The following is a 24193-nucleotide window of genomic DNA, read 5'->3' as shown; positions in this document are numbered from 1 at the left end:
GTCACAAGCCTTACACAGCGCGTGTGCCAGCCCTGCACTGGGAACTTTCAGGTTGATCATATTTGGACACATCTGGGTGGGAAGCATGGTCCACTTCCCAGCTGTGTGTTCTGGAAAATCTACTTGACCTCTCAAAGAAGCATTTCTTCTTCTGTAAAATGTGAATAATACCAACACCACAGAGTTGTTCCGAGGATTAAAATGAGATAAAATGTTTGGACTGTGCATGACGCCATTGCAAACATGTGACGTTAGCCAATTTCTTCTTCTGTATCTCTTCATCCTCAGGAAGATTTTAGTCCATTCAGGGAACCAGAGTTTCCAAACAGAAAGTGAGTTAGAAAACATTACTCATACATTCATGTATTCAGCAAATGCTTACCGAGCGTCTTGTGTGTGCCGAGCCCTGGACACACCAGTGGGCCAAATGAAATTACTGTCCTCACGGGGCACACAGATAGGAGTTAGAGACAGACGGGTTATACAGCAGGTCTCTGTGCCACGGGGACAAAGGTAGGTCGGGTGGGGTATTGGGAGTGCTGGGGAGTTGCTAAGCAAAGGCTCGCTGCCCCCCGCCCCCCAGAAGCCAACACTATGGTCTGGCTTTTGAGAGAAGAACGAGCCTCTATTTGTGAGCTCGGCAAGGAGGCAGGTGGGGCTCACACCTGTCTCCCCGATCCAGGGTTCGGGGCGGGCTTAAGCGGTTTCAGCACCAGACCTCCCTGGACAGTGCACCCTTCGCTCTTGAAAGGGTTCTGGGTTCCGGTTCCGGTGATGTCCTGGTCCTGTGGTTCTGTGTGTGTGTGGGGGCAGTTAAGGGTGCACAAATGTTACTCATGAGTGGGGTAAACTCCCAGTCTTGTTAGAAACAGGACAGGACCAGAATGAGCTGGTTCTGTGGTTACAGGGTGGTGGACACACGCCTGTGAATGGAGGTGTCCCAGTTGGCTACTGCTGGGGTGAGAGTTGAGCAAAGGCTTGAGGAGAATGTGGGAGTGAGCTGCACAGACACTTGGGAACAGCATCCCAGCAGAGGGAACAGCCATTGCAAAGTCACGGAGGCCGAATATGCCTGTAACATTCCATGAAGACGAGGTGGCTGGAGTGGAGGTGGGGAGTAGGAGAGAAGGGGTCAGATGAGGGAGTGTCGTGTGGCCATCGTAAAGGGACCAGCTCTTACTCTGAATTTGGGAACCACTGCAGGGTTTCATGAATCTGGCTTTTGCTTTCGACAGATGGCTCTGGTGCTGTGTTGAGAACAGACTGTACAGAGGGTAGGGTGCCCGTAGGGAGATCAGTGGGGATAGTTTAATGACCCAGGCGAGAGATGAGGATGCCCCCCCCCCATCGTGAGCGTGTGTAATGCCTGTAACGCGTGTGTTATACGGATCCTCCGTGTACCCATCGGCCAGCTACAACAATTACCAGCTCATGGCCAGTCATGTTTCACTTACCCGCTTGTTCACTTTGCTCCTTTTCAGAATGTTGAGGAAAATTTTCCAGGTTGTTTTAAAGAATATTCCAGATATGATATATTTTTAAGGTTCTGGATCTAATTGGAAGGTAGACATGATTTTTCGACAAATTGAATGTGAGGTGTAAAGGGAAGTGGGTGAGTGGCCAAGAGGGGAGGACGCAGGGCAGAGCAGGGTCAGGAAGGGCGGGAGCCGAGTAGGGGACGTGCCGGCTGTGAGACTGGATAAGACGTCCGAGGGGAGGTACTTTGGGTGGAGGGTGGAGGTCCGGGAAGGCCATGCTGTTACTGATGGTCGGGATGAGGTTAGAGCCGCGAGGCTGGATGAGATCACTGGAGGATGAGTGGAGCAGGGAGACTCGGGGGGCCCAGGACACCCCAGCAGGAGGGGTCAGGGCAGGACCCACGGAGGAGATGGCGTGGAGCTGCCTGCTCACGTCATGGTTATTTCCAAGTCACTCTGCAGACAGTGCTGTAATTCACAGTCCTGGGAGCAGATTATGGGGGTACTTGTCTGTCTAAAGGAAGGGTCCATTCCATAGGCGAAAGTGTCGTGTTCTGATTAATCGTGTTCCTGCGGTTTCAAGAGCGAGTTAACATCTCATGGGCATTGACTGTTTGTATTTCCTGTCTAAATAAGAAAAATTCTTCCTGAGATAATGGTTTTTATGCACTTTTCTCTTTTCACCAGGAGGGGTAGAAGAAATGGGTAGGACCAAAGGGTCATCCATTGGCTCAGGCGTGGGAGACCCTGGGGCCTGTCGGGACCCCTTGGCCCCCCTTGGCGCTTCTCTCCACCTCTCCATCTCTGTTTTCTCAACTTCAGAATAAGGGTGCCGGACAGTTACCTCCAGCCCGTTATCTCCCTGCAGGGTGATGGCCTGGTACCTGTTCTCTGGGAGGGAGAAATCCTGAGTCTGGTGGTTACAGAGCATCTGTGGGCACCTGTCGCCCACCGTGGGGAGCCCTGCAGGGGTGGGTCCTCCTCTGTACCCCATTTCCAGCCAGGGATCACCACCTAGTGCTCAATAAGTGTTTTTTGAATTGATCCAGACACTATTAAAAGCTAATTATTCCTCTCTAAATTAAAGCTTTTCCCCATTAAAAAAACACTTTGCATTTTGCAGCAGTAGGATTTGTACATTTTAAACACTTCAGAGGAGGCCATGCTCTAATCCCCTGTCTCAGCGTGTTGGTGCAAAGTCACGTTTCATTCAGCCTGAAGGGATCACTGGGTGGGAGGCGCCCGCACACCCACTGGACAATGTGCGTGGGGGGACGTCTCAGACCTTGGCGTGGGAGCCAGGAGGACACCTTGCTCACGCACACGGGCGCAGCTGTGCTTCGGTACCTGGACTGAGCACGCCTGGCTTTCTCCTTGCAGGAGCATGGCTGACGCTCCCAGGGAGGGAAAGCTGGCCCGGTGTCCCAACTTCATCCAGCTGATTGACATGGCATCTGAGTCTGTGGGAGGAAAGGTAAGCGGGTCTCTCGACAAGAACAAGACTGAACGAAGCCTTGCTAGGGACGCATCACCATGGCTGAGAGCCTAGTTAGAAAGAAAGGAAATGGGCAGGAGGGTCCTCCTATCTGACGAAGCCCATTACTGCAAAAGGCTTCCAAAGAATTATTCTTAATTTGGGGGCATTCCAGCGTGGGTAGCATTGCCCTAAGTTTAAAGCAAAAAGACACTTTGCACTTGTGTGAGAAGAGTCCACTGTCCCTCTGTTTGTTTTTTCTTAAATTTACCTGTCAGTGGTACATGAATATAGTATGAGAGTCACCTGGACAACATGTGAACACTGTGCAAGTGTTACCTCAGCAATTGCAGAGGACTGAGGTACCATCAGTGTGCAAAGGACTGAGGTACCTGACTGTGCAGAGGTCTGAGGTACCGTCAGTGTGCAAAGGACTGAGGTACCTGAGTGTGCAGAGGACTGAGGTACCTGAGTGAGTGTGCAGAGGACTGAGGTACCTGAGTGAGTGTGCAGAGGACTGAGGTACCTGAGTGAGTGTGCAGAGGACTGAGGTACCTGAGTGAGTGTGCAGAGGACTGAGGTACCGTCAATGTGCAAAGGACTGAGGTACCCGAGTGTGCAGAGGACTGAGGTACCTGACTGTGCAGAGGACTGAGGTTCCCAAGTGTGCAGAGGACTGAGGTACCGTCAGTGTGCAAAGGACTGAGGTACCCGAGTGTGCAGAGGACTGAGGTACCTGAGTGAGTGTGCAGAGGACTGAGGTACCTGAGTGAGTGTGCAGAGGACTGAGGTACCTGAGTGTGCAGAGGACTGAGGTACCTGAGTGTGCAGAGGACTGAGGTACCTGAGTGTGCAGAGGACTAAAGTACCCAAGTGTGCAGAGGACTGAGGTACCGTCAGTGTGCAGAGGACTGAGGTACCTGACTGTGCAGAGGACTGAGGTACCCGAGTGTGCAGAAGACTGAGGTTCCCGAGTGTGCAGAGGACTGAGGTTCCCGAGTGTGCAGAGGACTGAGGTACAAGCTGCGTGCGAAATTGCTAAGATACCAGTAATGTGCAAGGCGCTGTGTATGGTGGAAGGAAAGACCCAAGCCTCCCCTCAGGAAGCTTATGCTCTGCCAGGGAGCTGAATGGAAAGTGCAGACCAGAGCCGTCATTAAGCCTGGGAGTGTGCTATTGGAGCCCCTCTACTCCAGCCCTGGGCACCAGCCAGGCACGGGGTGGGGGAAGTGACCTGTTGGAAGGACTAACCGGCACGTGAAGCTCTAAGTGGGGGAGGGGGCTGGCAAGGCAAAGAAAGGGGGAGCGGCCGTTTCAGACAGGATGCTGAGAAGGAGCCCGGCAAGCTCCAGTGGGTTTAGTGTTTCTGGAACCGTCCAGGGTTTGTGGGGCAGTGGGGGTGGAGCCTGTGGAGGTAGGAGAGGCCCCCTGTGCCCCGTGAGGGTTTCTTCCCCGGAGCCAGTGAAAGATGCTGAGTAGGGGAAGGACTCACCTGTGCTTCGCCCGGAGTAATTCTCAGGGGCAGGCCCATCCCGACAAGTAGCGACTCCCCTGCATTGACCATCCAAACCACCCGCAGCCCCAAAACAGCGAGGTCCTGGCCTACCCTGTAGGTTCTGGTCTGCACTCGGACACCAGTAGGCTGGGTCCCCTTCAGACTGTAGCAGTGAGTGGGGCCTGGGTTCGAAAGGGTGACCAGCAGCCGGTTTTGCTTGGCAAAATCTGCTTTACAGCTGCTTTCTTAGTGTAATTTGGAGCACACCACCTCACTCTCAAACCCGTCTTGCTCTGGTCGACCAGTTACCAGCCATCCTCCCTGCAGGGCATCCCCCTGTGAGCCCAAAGCACAGGTGTGGCTACTGCTCTGTCAGTGCAAGGGTCACAAAGCCCAAGGTCCTCATCCTTGAAAGGAAGAAAGTTGGTGAATTATCTTCCCAAGCGTAAGAAGTTAGCACTTTTGCATCCAGATGGTAAAGGGGATTAAGAAAAAAGGGTGGGAAGAAAAGATTAAGCAGGGAGACAAGCAATGAAATCGAAAGATTTAAAAAGCATCTCGGCTTAATTGCATATTGTTTCTCTTCCCCCAGGCAATTGCACGGTTTCTTTTTACTGCATCTCATAATGTTTCACTAGGGCATGAAATAAAATGGTTTTTAATTTATGGTTATTTTATCTTTACTTCTCTCTTTATTTGTCTAGATTTTATTTGCAACAGATGACTTTTTTGCTCCTGCAGAGAACCTTATAAAGGTATAGTAAATCGGCGTTCTGCGGTGGGGACGCTGGTGTAGTGTGATGGACGCAGCCAGTTAATTAAAACCCTCCCGCTCACTTGGGGTGGGAGTCACGTGATGCGTCCCAATGAATTAGCATTTTAGAACAATAGGCACATGTAGAAATCAGCATCCACTCAGGCTAAGACATAACAGACACAGACGGGGACATGACACGGGGATTTGGGACCACATTGCTTTGTGGGGGAAGCTACTGACATCCTCTGTCGAATGTGGAGGTCATAATTTGCATTGGGAAGAAAAACGGCACACATCTTGAATTTTTTGGAAAATGTCTTACCTGTGTAATTATGGACGTGTAGGACATGTTTTTTTAGAAAAGGCACAGAGAAAATACTGACAAACATAGGGAAAAAATGGAGGCTCTCGTTGGAACTCTGCTATCTGTCCCACCAGCGTGAGGGGCGAGAATTGTTGCGAGGGGGAGGCAGACGCAGGCGCACACACAATTAACGCTGGGACAGGTGTGGCTGCAGCAAGAGTCTCCACTGGTGGGCGGTGTGCTGGCCTCCTCGGTGGTTACTGCCCGTCTGGTCACTCTGGTAAATTGGTCGCTCTTCCTGGGCAGGAGCTGGCCAGGTCCCCACATGGTGAAGTCTGACACTGAGGGCTTCTGGCACCTGTACACTTACTCCTCAGAGAAAACCGTAAGGAAATGAGGGACCAGATGCCGACTCACTCGTTCTAGGTCACTAGAGCAGCTAGCAAGTGTCAGAGGCCCCCATTTTACCACTTGCCTACCTTTGAAACATGTAAACGCATGCGTGCCCGGCCTGAGCTATCCCCCAGATTCACACACTTGCACAGTAGGCACAGATGTGTAGAAAATATTAGTTCCGGTGTTGATTCGAGGGGAGAAACCAACCTAAGTGTCCATCAATCTGGACTCGATAAGCACGTAAGGATCTTCCAGGTTGAGAATGTGGCGACGCGCTGGCAACCAGAGAAGGCCATGCGTGTTATATGCACATGAGACATGTTCAAGGTTGTGAAGAGCTCGGCTTGGGAAGTGGGTGCGAGAGAATGGGCCTTATTTCTTCCATTACACTTGAGTGTATATATGTTCTCTCTCTATACACACTAAACGTACATACGTACACTCACACTTGCAAATCACTTAAGCTATATAAATACATATATACACCTTCTCCTTTTTGGAAAAGAGAGAAGGTTACAGGTAACGCTAAAGCCCCTTTTACCTCCAGCTCTAATGCCAGCCCGTTCCTTCCCTTTGTGGAATTAATGGTGCTATAAGATTGGTGTGTTCTTCTAATATATTATGTACTTTTAAATAAATATATCCATATCCATGTCTAGGAAATAACACTGCTTTTTATTTTTAAATTTGTACACATACTGTCATAAAAGATTGAGCATTCTGCAAACGTGCTTTTCCCCCTGGTGTTCGTGTGCCCCGTCCACACTGGTGCAGAGGTCCGGGGACCCCTTAACTGCCGGATGACAATGGACCAGGGTGTGGGCCCATCCCCCCATGCACGTTTAGGTTGCTTCCATTTGAACTGTCGTGAACGTCCGTGTGCATGTGTATGTTCACCCCGAGGTCTGGCCTTTGGTTTCCTTTTCGCTTCTTTAAGAATGTATTTGTCACCGTAAGGTGAGTACCCTGTGTGACATTACTGCCACCAGTCAGGCAGCATTCTCTCCAGTCCCCTCATGCCTTTGTGTCTTAATCCAGTTGCCATGGCAGCTACAGCAACAACACACCTGAAATGACCCACCTGCCACCAAAGCTAAACTAAGCACCAGGAAGCTTGGGGTCTGAGTGGCCTGGTGTTTACGTGGGTGGTGTACCCCTCCTTTCGCTGAGTGCAGGCCAAAGCTTCACAGCTCCTTAACAAAGGAACAGCTGGAGGGTGGGACCAAAATGCCACCAAGTTTGGTATAATATTGCTAACCAAATCTGGGGCACTTACTGTGCCAGGCGTGACTTAACATTTTAATGCTTACAGTGGCCCAGGAGGAGGACAGTGTTGTCCCCTCTGACACACGAAGAAACTGAGGCACAAGAGGCTGAGGACTTCGCGCTGGGCCCTTGCCTTAGGGAGTACATAGCGCGTGTGTGGGACCCCTGGTTGGGCCACCAGCAGCGGCTCCCTGGGAGCCCTGCCCAGGCCCACCACCTACCGCTTGTCTGTGACTTTGTCCTTTCCCTGTGCACCTGTGGGCAGATGTCCCTAAGCAGAGACGGAAGCCCCGCCTCCTCGCACGGGACTTGATGTGACAGGGAAAAGGTCCTCCATTCTTGGCCACCTGCCAAGAGCCACACAATTTCCGAGTCTGCGCTGCTCAAGGGCTTTTAAGCCCCATGAGGAGGGGAGGGCCCTCCCCGCTCTTCAAGAAGAGGTGGCGTGTGCTCAGCCATTTGTCTCAGGGCCCATGGGACTGAACTGAGCCCCACGCTGGCTTCTGTGACTTGAGTCCACGCTTTCGCTCAGGTGGCCTGAGCAGTGCAGCGCGCTGGGGTTAAGCGTTCAGCTGGACCCGAGCACCTGGCCTGCTCTCCACGCAACTTTGGCTGAATTCCTTGTTAAACAGTGTTGTCTGGGTTGCTTAGGAGAGCTGTCCTTTCTCTTTGTTCCGGTGGCATTTTGGGAGGCACCTAGCCTGCAGAGGGAGTCGTATCGTCTGTGGGGCCCGGGGATTTTGGGTTTTACCCACAGCTGTCGTGGCTGGTTCTGTGCGCTGAGGCCACAGAGTGGAGTTTCTTTGTCTGAAGGCGATAGGTACAAAGGAGGCACCGGATTAGGAAAGGGGTTCTGTGCAGGAAGGGAGGGGCAGACACTCCCATGCCTACTGAGGATGCCCCTAGGGTCCCCATTTGCACGGCCCGTCTGTCCTTTTGGGGCAAAGGTAATATGCGGGGAGCCCAGGCTCACGCGTGAATGTTAATTGTTGATTTGTTGTACTTCTTGGCTTTAGAGTGACAGTCCACGTTTTAAAGAGCATGAATACACTGAGTTTGGGAAATGGATGGATGGATGGGAGACCAGAAGGAAAAGGATGCCAGGTAATAAGACGGTGACTCTCTTTGTTCAATACTGAGACATTTGAAAACAGGGGCTGTTGGAAAGCCGGGGTCCGTTTTGGGTCACTTTTAACATGTGACCCTTGGAATGCTCTGTCATCGCAGATGTCCCTTCTGAACATTGGCCTCTAGAATTCAGGAAGGGGTAGTGGAGACCTGGTCATCTGTGCATCACCAGGCAAAAAGGAGTTGCAACACCTTGGTGGGAAGGTGAGAACACGATGACGGCCGTGGAAGAGGGGAGAGCAACGTGCAGACATTATTCTCATCCGGTCTCCACGGCTCTCTGTAGGAGTGGTTCTCATCCCCATTTCACTGCTAGGGAAACAGGCTCATTACTTTAGCCCAGGTCACATGCTGCTAAGAAAAGCCAGGAAACGAACCAAGAGCTGCCCTATGCCCCTGCACGTGCTATCTCTTATGTCACCTTAAGATGTCACCTTTATTCATTGCTACTTATCAGTCTCAATGAAGATACACCTTTTAAAGTTGAACACTGCTTGTAAAAGCAAACGAAGCCAGCATTTGGCTAATAATAACTGGTGGGCGTTTCGTTTGTTTGTTTGTTTTTTCTGTTCCAAGCACTACAGAAATATTGGCTATTTCTAATTTTCTACATTCCTGTGGCACTCCAGGCATTATTGCCTTCTAGTACATCTGGACATTTTAAGAGGGCCTGTAGCAGACTGCGAGAACTACCCATGACATACAGACTTGAAGAAGTTGTAGACTTTAGCAGGCCACCGGGGGCGATCTGGGAGGGGGCACGAGGAAACCCCCAAAGCCGAAGGTGGACAATAAACGTGGTGTTTCCAGGAGACCCTGGTTTACATTGAACACAGGCTGAGCTGGGCTGGGGGCTCGCTCCAGCTCTGTCACATGTCAGCTTGTGGACGCTCATCTCCTGCCTGACTTGCAGTGGGACAAATAGGGCTCTGAGAGGCCGGACGATCTGCCAAGGACACACAGGAAATGACCAGTTTGGAGTCAGCATGGGGTCTCTGAATCCAGGGGTTCGTGTGGGGACGGTGGCCCCCTGTGCCCACGTTGTGACAGGTCTTACAGCCACAGCTGAGAGTTAACTGTGCACGTTTTCCTGTGGCGGGAGGAGGGTGTCCCTGCTGTTCCTTTGCAGGTCAGCTCCCTTCGGTCCCTGCTTCATGGGCCGAGCTCGCCCTAACGGGGATGTTCTGTCCTTTCCGTCCTGTAGGTCACGACTGGTGCGTCATCAAGCTGGGGATACAAGGCGTCATCAGGGGCTTCGACGTAGACATTTCTCACTTCACGGGAGACTACGCTCCTCGAATTTCAATTCAAGCAGCACACTTGGAAGGAGGTGACTTGGGAACCACTGGCCCCAGGATGAGCATTGTGGGGTCACGAGGCCCCGTCCCCTGACTGTGCATTTCTCACCCAGACGTGTCCAGAAACTTGTTGAGGCCACGTTGCTGCCTGCCACACAGCTTTCAAGCTCCGATTCCCAGCAGAGTGCTCTGTGGTGTTTGATTTTTAGCTTCCCAATGTTCTCTGACCCCATTTCTATACCACTGTCCTCACACTCAGAGGCCTCACCCAGAGGCACCTGTATGTGTGTGGTGAGCAGGGGTGCGGGGCAGGGGGTGGGCTGTCTGGACGAGTTGGGCCCCACGGCCCCAGCCCCACTCAGTTCTCCCAGGGTCATGGTGACGCAGCAGCTGTGGGGTTTCAGCAGGTTCCTTCCTGCGTCTTGAATGCTGGGCCACACCTATCACACAGGCTCTTCACGTTGGACCAGCCTTTTTATTCCTTTAGTTGGCATTACCTGACATTGGCCCCAGAACAGACATTTTAGAAATATGTGCCGTATGTGTGTGTATGGACACGCACTTAGGGAAGACGAGCCACGTCAGTTGGCAAGTTTGCACTAAAAGCCCTGTGGGTGTGGATGAGCTCTGCTCCTGAGAGCTGGGCAACCTGAAACCTTAAGTGACGATGGGAGAGAGGTTATTGTACAAGCAGGAAATGGCTGGTGACAAATGGGTAAGAGTCTGTCGGCCCATCACTTGTGCGCAGTGCTTCTGTTTCTGAACTGCCCGAGGAGCAGTTCTAAGGATGCCACCAGGGAGGGAGTGTTTCTGGAACGGCCCTGGCAATATTCCAGCTTCTGAAAACTCTAGCCAAGTGATAAACTTGGTGACGTGTGACTTAACGTGGAGCCGATATTTGCTCTTCTGAAGCAAACGGGCTACCAAATGTATTGCACTGCTTTTGAAATTACCGATAGTGTTTCAAATATTGAGCAACTTCAACAGGTGTGTCTATTACTTTGACCATCTGGGACTTGGATGTAAGAGACACTATCGTTAGTAAAATGAAAATTGCCATCCAACCGCCCGAGAGAGAGCATATCCCTTTTGATCTTGAACACGAACTGTAACCCAAACGGTCACTCTCCCTTCAGATGAAGGAGCACAGATGCCTCAGCGAGGAGAGAGGACGGGCACTGCAGCCACCCCCCAGGAGCTGGCCGCTGTTGCTGAGGTACGCCTTCCAGGTCAGGGCTTGTCAGGGCAGCAGGGACGTGGTCCCCACGCCTGGCCCTGGGAGGTGGTGGCACATGCAGCCCTGCCTGTCTCTCCTCACTTACCACCCATGCCACCTTGCAGACGTTCCGTGAGTGGCTTCTGCAACCCGGCACGAGGGAGTGTGCCGGGTGTAGTGCTTCTCACAGCTCAGTCTGCTTCCCCAGCCACCTGCAAAGTGCTGCCCCCGATGGAATGAATGCAGAAACTGACAGAGTTTAAATACGTTTTATGGGAATTGGTCAAAGTAACTTCAGGCCTGATGAACTTAATGAAACAAACACTTGGGCTGGTGTTTTGCTGCGTTCTTGTTTTTTAATGTTTATATGTCCAGAATTAACTTACGTTGTGCTTTACAAAAGCATTGATCCATAGCAGACTAGGGAATAAAGAACCGGCCCTTCTGTTTGAGAAGCACTGAGCTGCAGAAAACTGTTGCAGGCTCAGGCTAACCAAGTGAGGCCAGGTCTTGGGGTCCATGGGAAGAGCCCCGGACTCTATTTGAATGTTCACATCACCATCTTGGTTTCTTCTCTCTAAGAATCCTCAAGACGAGGCATTTGGAGAAATCTCAGATGCTGTCTTTTTTCCTCACTCTCCCTGCCCCGGCCCCTGCCACCATCAGGGGCTGTTTTCATCAGGGTGAAAGAAACCAGGGCCTTATTCTGTTTATTAAACCTGGGACTGGATCTTTATTAGTATTTTTATTAAAGTGTTCCATTAGGCATCCATCATTAATTTTTATTCTGAGAATTTCTACCCGATAACCACCCCCAGCTGCTAGGGGGAAAGAATTTATTGTTCCCTGGAGCCATTGCTAACATTGTTATATTTATTGCCAGCTGAAGTCCAACGACTGGGATTATTTGGTTCCCATGACAGAGCTTGAACCCGGGAAGCCTGCTTCCGGCCACAATTATTTTCTTGTTAATTCCCATCAGAGATGGACTCACATAAGACTCAACATTTTCCCAGGTAAATATGACGTGGACCCATCTCCAGGTCTATGGCTTCTTTACTTAACATTGGCATGTTTGAAAAATATAAAATGAAGTCACCCTTTCTTTCTTGGTCACTGGTCTCTCTAGCACTTTAAGATCATAATTTGCCCTTTTTGTTCTCTAGGAAATCCTTGTTTTAACACAGCCGTTCATAGGCAGTTATCGAGAAACTATCACGCCGGTTAGGGTGCGGTGGAACTAACTGCATTAGCTTAGATACCGCCTAGGAATTTCTCACAGGTATATTGCAGTTGAAGTGTTATGTACAAGTCACCCTCATTTTGTCTTATTTAATAGTTTTATTGTAATTCACATAACATGTAATTCGCCCACTTAAAGTATACCGTTCAGTGCTTTATAGTTATGTAAGTACATGGTTTAAAGTCTGTGTAAATATATAGTATTGTGCAACCATCACCACAGTCAACTTGAGAACATTTTTATCACCTCAAAAAAGAAATCCCACATCCTTCAGCTGTCAGCCCTCCCCCCAGCCCCCCTCCCCCAGCTCTAAGCAACCATTAACCTGCTTTCTGTCTCAGTACACTTGACTATTCTGGATATTTCATATACATGGTCTTTTGTGACTGGCTTCTTTCACTTGGCATAATATTGTCAAGGCTCATCCATGTTTGCCACGTATCCATACTTCATTCCTTTTTATGGCCAAATAATATTTCGTTGAAGGGATGGACCATGCTGTTTATCCACTCATCAGGTGATAGGCATTTGGATAGTTGCCACCTGTGGGCTGCTATGAATAATGCAATGAATAATACACATTCCTGTACACGTTATTCTGTGGACGTATGTCTTCATTTGGGTCTGTATGCAGGATTGGAATTGTTGGGTTGTATGTCAACTCTGTTTTTAATTGTTTGAGGAAGTGGCTGCACCATTGTACTTCGTACCAGCAGCGTATGAGGCTTCCAATTTCTCCACATCCTCACCAACACGTGTTATCATCTGCCTTTTGGATTATGGCCACCCCAGGGGATGCGAAGGGCTCTCTCATTGTGGTTTTGATTTGCTTTTCCCTGATGATGAACGATAAGGGGCATCTTTTCGGGGGCTTACTTGGCCATGTGTCTATTTTCTTTGGAAAAATGTTTATTCAGAGCTTTTCCTGTTCTTAAATTGGGTTTTTGTCTTTCATTATTGCATTATAACAGTTTTTTGTGTATTCTAAAATACAGATCCTTTACCCGATATATGCAAATATTCTCTCCCATTCTGTTGGATGTCTTTGCCCTTTGTCAACGATGTCTTTGGAGGCACAACAGTTTTTAATTTTGATGAATTTTAACTTCGTGTTTTTTTCTTTTGTTGCTTGTGCTGTTGGAGTCATATCTAGGAAATCATTGTCAAATCTGAGGTCATGAAGAAAACCTAGATGTTTTCTTTGAAGAGTTTTATCCTGTTAGCTCTTAGATTTAGGTCTTTGATCCACCTTGAGTTAATTGTTGTATTGCCGCAAGGCAAGGATTCAGCTTCATTCTGTTGCGTGTGGATACCTGGTTTTTGAGACCAGCTGTTGAAAAGACTCTTCTTTCCCACTGAATGACAGGCACACTGGTCAACAAGTAGTTGACTCATAGACACTCTGCACTTTAATTTCTTTAATCATTTTTTCACGATTTTATTTTTATTTCTTTTTAGAAACATTACTCTCATACAGCTCTCCTTTCTTTTCCCCGTTGTGGTGGCACTATTGTTATACAAAGTACATCTATCAATGCTAAAAACCCAATTAATTATATAATTTTGTTACAATTATACAATTTCATGTCTTCTAAAGAAGCCGAGAGAAGACAGGTATGCGAGTATGTACTTACATTTATTTAAGGTTTGGTATATTAACCTTCCTACTTGTCATTTCTGGGTTTCTTCATTTGTCCCTCTGGATTTGAGTGCCATTGTGCAGTCATTTCCTGAGCTCAGTATAGCTGTACTCCCAACAGCCTCCTTTTTGCTGTTCCTGGTAAATGAATTACGCACAGATTACATATAAGCCCCACAATACACTGTGTACGTCTTATTTTATATTAGTGCTTTTTAAAGCACTTAAGAGAAGGCAGAGGAAAGATGCTTTTATACTGTCTCTTAGGATAATGACATACTCACTTTTCCAATGCTCTGTTTCTTCATGGTTACCTACTGGCTGTAGCATTTTAGCGACATCTATTTAACCCCCCACTAGGAGTCTTCTGATGTCGCTTTCCAGGGAGGTGCAGGCTTGGGCGCCCCCAGTGACCCTGAGATGACAATTTGGGCCCAGATTTCTTTGACTCTTTCCCTAACCACACCCACAATTAGCTCACTAATTGACACCTGATTGCTGTTTTTTCAAAACTACCCTGGGCATAAATTGCTCCCCATACCAATCCAATTAACTCTGGGTTTCTTTGAAGTGATGGTTTTTTAGTATATGTGCTGCCGAAGCGAGCACAAGTGATCGTTTTTCTGAGGTTGGTGTTTGAGATTTGTCCTGATCCCAGAAGCCTTCTCTGAGCTCTGCCTTGTTCTTTCCAACAGTCCGTCTGGCTTACTGTCTAGACTAGTTTTACAGTTTATGGAGATCTCTAATGAATCTACCGGTCCCCTCTTAGCAGCTTTTCAGAGCATCCTGAGGCTTAAACTTCTCCTTACTCTGTGGCAGTGAACTCAGTGTATTGGGAAGAGATTTGGAGCTCTGCTCCATGACCTGCTCTGGAGCTGGGGTGTGCTTCTCCGTCCGTGACACGCCTGCTCTAGGAGCTGGGTGCTCAGTGGAGGGGCACACGGGGCTTGTCTCTCGGGGGAAGCTCTGCTTTGTGAACGGAGACACTGGTGGTGATGGCCCCAAAATCTCAGGGGGGCTGTGAGCGCATAGAGCCCAGGAATGGGGACTGGGTGGAAGATAGGTGCCCCCTCTTCTCAACCATGCTCACCTGGGACTTAACCTCCGCGACAGGCAGACCGGCAGAATGAGAAAGGGTGATGTCCGGCCCTTCCCAGGAAGAAAGCCCGCTCACTGGCAGTGGGGCCGAGGGAGACCTGGGTGCCTGGCTGTAGCCGTCTGCGGTGGACTCGCCACCTCACGGACGTGGGAGGAGGAAGGGAAGGTGCTGACCTGTGTCCAGTACCAGGCTGTCACTCTTCTTAGTGAGTTTTAGTAGATTTTCTTGAATAAATGTTGCTTCGTTTGCTGTGTGTCCGTAGGGCTATTTCCAGAGACTTTATTTAAGTGGCTGTTGTTTTGTTTTTCTCTCTAACTCTCACCAGCTTCACTGGGGATCTTTTGACCCTCACTTTAGATGCAGTGTATTTCTGGTTATGATGCTTTAAAGTAAGACCTCAGCATGTAAAGACGAACATATGTTGGCTGAGATTGCGTGCTTACAGTCTAGCTTCTGCTGAATGACTCTGTGTATTTGCCAGGAGTTTATGCCAATGCAGCCTGGTTTTATTGATTACAAATATCAAGATTTCTACTGTTATGCTGAAATAATTTCAGATTACTCAGTTTCACCAAATCTTCCATGTAAAAATACATAGGGCTTGGTTTCAGTAGACTACCCGATTAATGATTTTGAGTTTCTGTATAAAAAAGCTTGGCTTCCCCCTTCTGGGAAGTAATTTGTTTATTCAAACAAATAAAAAGCCTTCACTTTATTGGAATCAGACAATGTGCGTTGATCGTGTTAGCTATTTGCTGCCCTGTATGCCTAGACTCAGGCTGCTGTGGTTCTCAGGAGGAATTTGATTTTGTGAATATTAACCTTTTGTATTCTCAACTGCATTGCTAAGCAATGTATTGTTGGAAAAATTAAAATGTAAGTCTCCTGTATGAGTGTGTGTGGGATTTAGCAACGCTCATTTCTAGCACCAAACATTATATCTATGGTGAATTTCCCATTGCTTTTTGACTTTCCTGGAGTTCTAAATTCCAATATATATATAAAAGTACCTACTATGTGCCAGGACTGATTCTAGGTAGAGATGATGCAGAAGTGAACAAGATAGGCAATTGTTCTGGCCTTCAAAGATTGTACGTTCTGGTTTTGGGAGACATATTAGAAGGGACTTAAATAAAAAATGAGACCCTTTCAGACTGCGATTAGAGTTATGGAGGAAATATGTGGGAGCAGACAGAAGACTGACCCTGGGGACCGAGGCAGGGCCAGGCCGAGTAGGAAGATGAGTCAGGGAGTGAGAGGGAAGGCCTTCCGAGGCCGTGCACCTAAGTTGAGAGCTTAGAACAACAAGTGGTCTTTTGGGGAGCCCCGAAAGTTGTTCCCAGACAAAGGTCTTGGGGCAGCGGGTTTGGCGTGTTTGAGAACCACAGCAGGTAAGTGTGGAGGGCTTTCGTGGTTTACGATCCACACACAGCTGCTTTTCCAAATAAAAAATAACTAAGACCCCTTTTGGTTTCAGATGGTGGAATTGCACGTCTTAGGGTATATGGTATTGGACAAAGAGACTGGACCGCAACTGACCCCAAAGAACCACTGGACCTGGTGGCCATCGCTTTTGGGGGTGCCTGCGTAGGGTTCAGCAATGCACATTTTGGGCACCCAAACAAAATGATAGGTGAGATGCCATTCTAGAGGCTGGCTTTTATTTGGGGTATCTGGGAACCAGCATTAAACACCCCAGTTTGGTGAGAATAATTTAAAAGGAAGGGGCCACTCAAAGAATGGGAGTGGATGAAATCAGTCGTCTGTAATGGGATTTGAGCCCTTTATGACACGAAGTAAATCAGCAGTTTTCCTCCCTAGTTTTGTCTTAAGCAGTTGCTTTTATAAAGAAGTAAAATTTACTAACCCCATGGTTGCACGTGAATTGACTTGAAACATTAACTTCAATGAAAAGAATTTATGTAGCAATGCCCAGGTGCGTGGGGGCTGTGATCACACCAACAAACTCATTCTCACCTTTAAAATGAAAACACGTGATATCCCAGTCAACGATGTTCTTTTCGGTAGGAGTCGGCCCACCAAAGTCCGTGGCCGATGGCTGGGAGACTGCAAGGAGGCTGGACAGGCCACCGATATTAGAGGTAAGAAGTTAAAAACCACCATGCTTTCAAATTTTCTAGAAAGTGAAGTTTTTCATTTTATGTCAAGGAAACGCTCATTTGCGAAATCTCTTAAGCATTGTTCTAAAAGCTTGTTACTTCTCCACATTGTCCCCATTTCCTACTGTTTTATTCTAACACCAGGGCAAAGCCCCAAAGGCCAAACATGCTGGTCACTGCCAGCCAATCAAATACATTGTTGGAATATCCCCGTTTCTTTAATAAAGAGAGAAGAGGATCTAGAATTTAATGATACAAAACCCAGAATAAATTTACTGATAGACATGGAGAAAAAAGTTTAATAATTTTCAATATCCGTGTCTCTGTTGATGAGACCACGTCCGTGAACCTGTGACAGAGAGGGGACTCCAGAGACACTCAGCTCTTTAACTTGGCCTGTACTCACCTGGGATAAAGAAATCAAGAGAAAAGCAAAATGAAAGAAAACACCTTTCAGTTTGTAAATCCCACTGGAAACTTAGTCAGAAACCCCCCTTTCTTGGGTTACTTTGCATGTCCCCCACCACTTCCAGTTGTAAATGAATAAACTCTCCCTGCTGGAGACAAGTTTTGAAGGAAGCTCAGGTGTTGGTATGAAACTGACCAACAACTTCTCTACTTTGAAAGGTCAAAACTAAGTGAGTAGAGGACCACTTGGGCTGGGTTGAGTAAAGGCCCCCTTGTGTCTAGCATTCTACGTAAATTTATATAGAAAATCATATTAGACGTTTATAAAAATTTACCAACCACCCACTAAAGTCCTGAGTCAGCATGAGGCACTTAAAGAATGACAGCAATGAGACAACTGACATGAAAAGTAACTTAGAAATCGAGTCACAGAGAACACTTTTAGAGTAAGAATAAAAGAAATAACATAAGTGCCTGTCAACAGTTTTCACCTGCTGGCTTTCAGTTTGGTTTCTTGGATGACACCAAGTCGCCTTACGTTTTTTCTTCTTGAATTCCAGAATGATGAGAATGGTGTTCTCCTTCTTTCCGGTTGTGAGTGGGCGGTTTTCCGCTTGGCACATCCTGGAGTAATAACTCAAATTGAGATTGATACAAAATATTTTAAAGGTAAATGGAAAGCTCCGAGAAATGCATTTTAACCGCCGATTAAAAAGGTAACACGCTCCTGTGGGGGTGGGGCTCAGGGCAGTGGGCTCTGGGATGAGCTTTTCACTTGCCAGCTGTGCAATTTTGAGCAAGTTACTTTCACTCTTCGTACTCTAGTGTCTCCCTTTATAAAATGGCAGGGTTGAACTGGACAGCCACAAAAGTCATGAGCGACTCTGCGATGCTGTAGGCTCTTTATTGGGGGCCCTGAGTCCCAGTTGGAAAGAGCCTATGACATACTCCGGGTTTGGTCATGAGAAGCACTGGCTGGAGGCGTCTCTCTCTGGGAGGGTCCTCAGCAGAATGGGTTGGGGTGACCATTTCTTTTCCAGGCTTCACTTGGAAGGCTGGGAGCTACACATTTTTAAAATTGTGTCCTTCCATAGTAAAAAAATGGACAAGCATCCCTGATAGCCTATACTTACTTTCTTATGAAATATATGCGTGTGTCATTATTTAAGGAAGTTTCAAAAGAGGTTACTCAACTTTTATAATTGTTAGGTGAAATTTTGATGAGTACTGCCTTGGGTATCTCTTGATTATTTAGTTGTCTCTGAATAAATGGTGGCAGTTCGTATTCATAATTTTGATGCTTGATTTTTAAATGTCTTGCAAATCATGGCTTCACTCAATTATTAACAATTACATAAAGGCACAATATATTTTTAAGGAGAGATTTATCTTCCATGGTAGTGGATGCAAGTTAATTATTTCAAGTCTTGATTCTTGTAACTAGTTTTGGAAGATTGTTTATAATCTGATTAGCTGGTCATTGTTTTCAATTTCAACATGGCTGACGAAGGGCTCATCCTGAAAGTCAGGAGAAATGTCAACTATTGTTTATGGACACTTGCATTTCCAGTAGTGTCTTTAATTCATGGTTCTCTGCATGAATGGTTTAAAATCACTTGTTTATTTTTACGAGGGATAGTTGAGTTAAAACCAGGTAAGAACCAGTAACTGCACATAATCAGGCACTGCAGACTGTAACATGTCACTAATATGCTACTGTTATCCCCTTTGCATATCTCTATCACCATATGACAGTCATGGGACTGAGGGAGTATGCAGTGTCCACTTACGATATCAAGTAGGCAAAACTTGATGTATACACACATGCATGTACATACGTGAAAGCCATGGGAGCAATCTTCTCCTCCTGCAGCCTTTGGGTTTGCACGGGCACCCTGGGGCATGTTCACCCGCCTTGGGGACCACTGTTGGGAGGGGTGAGCCACCAGGAGGCATGAGAACAACTAGTAGCCTCTTTCTTTGAGGGGTCTCGTCAGCAACCCTTCCTCTGTTGGTCTTAAACTCTTGGGGAACCCCTACAGATGCTCTCCTCACAAAGAGCATGGGACCCTTCCACTGAGGTCTTCTAACCCCACTGGGCACATGATTCTGATGAAATTCGTGAGAGAGGAGAAACCCAGGGACCATCTGTTTGCACCTAGGGAATGCTCAGAAATCCTGCATACAGCACGTTGCAAAATATGACGCTACAGGGAAAATATTTTCTAGCTTCATAATTTTAGATGAGCCACATAGCAGTATGCAAGTTATTAAATCTGCAATCTAGGATGCTTATCGAACACATTCCACTTTCAAAGTCAAATGCCACCCATTCAAACTCACATGGCCAGCCACTTCCAAGTGCTCTGGAAAACAAACACTCATCTACTTTAGGAGGCAATCCGGCTCCGTCACAAACTGGTGTGTTCCTTCTGCCACATACATCACACCTTTGCTTTCACTGAGAAAGAACAAGGATTTGTTCTTCGCTGGGTGTTTGATCCGGTTTAAAACGCCTGACATCCTCTAAACCAACTATGCTGAGCACAGATGGAGTGAAAGTGGAGCGAGTCACTCTTTGTTGTGTTCCGATAGGTAATTCTCCTGACAGCTGTAAGCTGGATGGGTGTGTCTTGACAACACAGGAAGAAGAAGACATGATCAGGCAGAAGTGGGAACTTCCGGGCCACAAGTGGAAGCCACTGCTTCCAGTCACGAAGGTACAGTGTCTGTCAGGTGGGGCAGATCTCGGCTACAGCACTCAGGTTTGCTTTCGAAAGGATTCATACAACTCCAAACCTGCTGCTCGGTTTAATAGTAAAAAACCGAGCCTTTAAACACTGTACCTGCCCATTTATACAATAAAAGGACAGGCCCCATTTTCTCATGCTTTTGCATGTCTAACAATCAAATTTTGTTGGGAGTCACCATATGCAAAGAATACATGTATGGAAAAACTTTCTGCATTATATTAACTTTTTAGAAAGGGTAGCTAGCATATTTAAAGCTGTAACGGTGTGTCCACCTGAGGGCTGGGGGCTGGGATGTACCAAAAGTGTCTTCTTTGATCGAGTGGGAGGGGAGTCGTTTGTGGATCAGAGTTGAGGCTGAGGGCTGCTCCCACGAAAGGATGGGTGACAGCCTCCGGGACACGCCAACACGTCTGCTTCCGCTTCTTATCAGTTTGTCCACTTACTTAACTATTAGGAACCACAGTCGTCCCAGGGGCCTGAGTGTTCATGTCAGTACTATTTGGGCATTCTTTCCCTCCTGGCAGGTCGCTGTGGTAAGCCAAATTATTATCAGGGCATAACTTTTATGTTTTAAGGCCCTACATCCGAGCCAGTGGGTGGTGCCGGGCCAATCGGCCTGTTGGTCATTACAAGGGCCTCTCCGTCCTCCTCTCTTTCAGCTGTCTGCCAGTGAGAGTCACACGTTCGACAGCCTCACCCTAGAGCTCCAGGATGTCATCACCCACGCGAGGCTCACCATTAGCCCAGACGGGGGCGTCGGCCGCCTGCGGCTCAGGGGCTTCCCCAGCTCCATCTGCCTCCTGCGCCCCCGGGAGCAGCCCATTATGAGGTTCTCAGTGAAGACGGGGTTCAGATCCAACCTGTGACCCCGACACCAAGCTGTGTGGGGTCACATGCTCTTTCAGTTCCATTCTTCTCTGACGTGTTCTCAACACCTGAACCTTAAGAAGTTTCTGGCAATTAATCTTTTTAAGATCAATAGGATTCCTGGTGATTTAATAAAGTGGTCACTCTCCCCACTGAGAGCTGTATTGAATGCTGCCACGAAGTAGCATGGCAGTTTGAAAATGTGGCTGCGAATGGCGGGTGACCGCTTAAGGATGACGTATTTTTAACTCTACAGGAAGTGGATATCTATAGTTATCAATATTCTGTCCTTTCTGTATGTCCATCCAGCGGGTCATACCTACATAGCCTAGTATCTGTAGAAGTTTGTTTAAGCCCATTGAAACCATTGGAAAAATGTCTGTCTGGGATCATTCCTTGTCCCAGCCCAAGGGGACTGTCCTGTCTTTACCCAGCACAGGGAACGACCTTCCCAAGGACACTGGTCATCCCCAGAGGGAGGCACCCCGAATGTAAACCTTCCAGACACCACGCACTTGCTTCCAGGAGTAACCACCCACGGCCTCACGTGCTCCCAATGGTGGTTCCTCTGGTGGAAAGACACGCCGCCCATCCCAACAGGAACCCTAGGAGACGGTTGGCTGACTGGTCAGGTGCTCCCTGTCGCTGAGATGGGGAAACCGAGACTCTGCGAAGTGAAGCGCCTTCCAGCATCCACCCGGTTCGGGTTGTGAAGATGGTCCTGGTTGCCCCCCACCCCCCAAACAAGCCCTTCCAGCTTCTTCTGCAGAGGCGTGTGGAGTGGAGTGGGAGGGGCTGAGAGGGCCTCGTGCATGTGGGCGCCTCCCATTCCTGCCTCCCTGCCTTTCCTTGAGCTCTGGGGCTCTCACCTGTCCTGTTGTCCTCTCGCCTATCCTGGCTCACAGCTCCTCTGGGGGGGGGGCAGGGGGGGCGGGGTGGTGGCGGTCACAATCGCTGGGACGGGCGTCACCACAGGCGGGAGCGGGGCGGGGGGCGTGGGGCCGGCAGCCGCAGTCCCGCTCGGCACCCTGGCTCACCGGTGCTCCAGTGCCGCGTGCTGTGGCCCGTGCCCCGTGGGCGCGCTGCCTTCGTGGCCATGGGCACTCGCGGGCCCTACGCGCTGGTGGACACCACGCCCGCCAAGACCATCCTGGTGTACCGCAACGGGGACCAGTTCTTCGTGGGCCGCAAGTTCGTGCTGGCGCGGCGGCGCGTGGCCACTTTCGAGGCGCTGCTGGAGCAGCTGACGGAGCAGGTGGAGGTGCCGATGGGTGTGCGGCGCCTGTACACGCCCACGCGTGGGAGTCAGGTGCTCGAGTTGGACGCGCTGCGGCCCGGCGGCAAGTACGTGGCCGCAGGCCGCGAGCCCTTCAAGAAGCTCGAGTGAGTGCGCGCGTGGGTCCAGGGCTCCGGGGCGGGCGGGGGCGGGGGCGGGGCTGCGGCCGCGGGTGGCGTCGCCCAGCGGGTTTCTGCGTTACCTGCCCTCCTACCAGAGGGCGCGACGTGCGGGGGGCTCCTCCCTGTGCCAGCAGCAAACTGGGTACCACGCCGGCCAGAGTCCGCGCCGCCTGAGGGGGAGGGGCAGGCCATCCACTATCAGTGACATTTCGAGAGTGTTAGGAAGGGGAGGGGAAAAGCGGCTGGGCAGGCAGTGGCAATTAGAACAGAGTGTTCAGGGCAGGCCTCTGAAAAGGTGACCTATGCAGGCAGATTTGAAGGCGGAAGGCAGGACACCAGGGAAGTACCTGGAAGGCAAGAGTCAGAGCTGGGCCGCCCCCTCCGTGGCTTGCCCCGAAATGGCATCCTGGGGCCCGCGGGCGGATGGGCAGTCTTCTCTGAACACACTCACTCAAGTGTGTCAATGCTCACTTCACGTCTGTGTCTCCTGCTAGATGTGACCCTATGGGACAGGTGGTGTGCCTGGGATTTCCGGAATTCTGGTACATGAAGCAGTGGCCCACAGTGCAGACTCTGAATGTGGCCCCTGAGCAGAGAAATCCCTCCCCAGTGTCTGCTGAGGTGAAGACAGCAGCCCGGGAGTGTGTTGCTGTCCTGGGGAAACAGTGTGTGTGTAAATGCCGGGGCCACTGCTGGAAGCTGGCATGGAAAGGGATCGGCCATATTCAGCCTCAGCTGGACTGGATGGAGGGTGCCCACTGAGAATCAGCCATTCCCAGAGGACAGATTCATTTATCCTGGGACTGGCACTGCAGTCCGCATGAGATCTTATTGTAGACAGGGCTATACAGCACTGTTCTGTTTATGCTCTTGCTTTTCTTGCCAGGGTACCTCCGTTCCCCTGTAATTTCTCTAAACTTCCTCGGTAACTGTCATTACACACATTTCTTTGCAGCCTAAACTTTAGTCCTTCAGTTTTCCAGTAAATAGCCACTGTGCACGTCTCCAGTAGGGCAGCCTCGGCGGCACTTTGGGTGCTTTGGGGTGTGTGCTTTGAGGGAGAAGAGACAAACAGAAGTAACCCCCAAAGAGGAAGTGGAAACTAGAGGAAACTGTCAAAGGACCTCAGAAAGGGCTTCCTTTACAAAACGGAAACGGGAAATGGCTCCTTAATCCTCCATGACGTTCTGACCCGCTTCAGCCTCACCCCTTTCTTGTGTCTGCTTTAAAACATACTATTACTGCTCTTTACATTGTTGCTAAATCTATTTCTTCTATTGGGATGTATATCGAATATACAGAAGAGTGAATACAATTCTATGTGTAGCTTAAAGAATAGTAATAGAGCAAACTTCTGTGTGAACCACAACCCACGTGAAGAAAACGAGCGTCATCAGTATTTTTAAAACCTGCACTCCCGCCCCACCCTTTGCCTGTAGGTGAACACTGTTTTGGTTTTTCTGATGCCCATCGTTTCCTAATCATCTATCCCCAAAGGACAGATTTTTCAGTGTTTTATGTTTGTGTACTTCATATAAAAGCAAGTGTATTGCATATGTTTTTCTGGCACTTGCTGTCCCGCTGATGCTTGTGAGACCCCTCCGTGTTAATATATGCAGCTGTAGGTCTTCCATTTTCACTGTTAGGTATTATTTCATTGGTTAATATGCCAGTGTATCTATCCAAACTGTCGATGGGTAATTTGGGTCATTTTTCATTTTATGCCGAGATGAGCAGCACAGTTGGAAGCATCTTTTTACGTGTCTCCTGGCGCACACGCGTTAGACTCACTAGGAGGGTGCATTGTTGCTTCATAACCAATTAGCACAAGCTCATTGGCTTAAAACAACATTT

At 48.9% G+C, this 24193-nt stretch overlaps 2 protein-coding genes across 2 annotated transcripts in view; both read left to right on the top strand.

Annotated features, from left to right (window-relative positions):
- Positions 1-21093, top strand: part of ALLC (allantoicase) — a 29730-nt gene extending 8637 nt beyond the window's left edge. The window contains exons 4-14 of the mRNA XM_088794665.1: positions 2859-2952; positions 5152-5202; positions 8187-8274; positions 9503-9628; positions 10733-10812; positions 11696-11828; positions 16271-16426; positions 16822-16895; positions 17882-17990; positions 19917-20041; positions 20734-21093. Of these exons, the coding sequence (XP_088650791.1) occupies positions 2863-2952; positions 5152-5202; positions 8187-8274; positions 9503-9628; positions 10733-10812; positions 11696-11828; positions 16271-16426; positions 16822-16895; positions 17882-17990; positions 19917-20041; positions 20734-20940 (1239 nt within the window). The 5' untranslated portion in view covers positions 2859-2862 and the 3' untranslated portion in view covers positions 20941-21093. The remainder of the gene's footprint in view (positions 1-2858; positions 2953-5151; positions 5203-8186; positions 8275-9502; positions 9629-10732; positions 10813-11695; positions 11829-16270; positions 16427-16821; positions 16896-17881; positions 17991-19916; positions 20042-20733) is intronic.
- An 829-nt stretch (positions 21094-21922) lies between these two features.
- Positions 21923-24193, top strand: part of DCDC2C (doublecortin domain containing 2C) — a 56298-nt gene continuing 54027 nt past the window's right edge. Inside the window, exon 1 of the mRNA XM_088796365.1 lies at positions 21923-22324. Coding sequence (XP_088652491.1) covers positions 22038-22324 — 287 coding nt within the window. The 5' untranslated portion in view covers positions 21923-22037. The remainder of the gene's footprint in view (positions 22325-24193) is intronic.

Source organism: Rhinolophus sinicus, chromosome 2, assembly GCF_057876585.1.
Source record: "Rhinolophus sinicus isolate RSI-liver-muscle chromosome 2, RSI-T2T, whole genome shotgun sequence".
Lineage (NCBI taxonomy): Eukaryota > Metazoa > Chordata > Mammalia > Chiroptera > Rhinolophidae > Rhinolophus > Rhinolophus sinicus.
The sequence above is the reverse complement of the archived record's forward strand: the minus strand, read 5'-3'. Positions and strand labels throughout refer to the sequence as shown.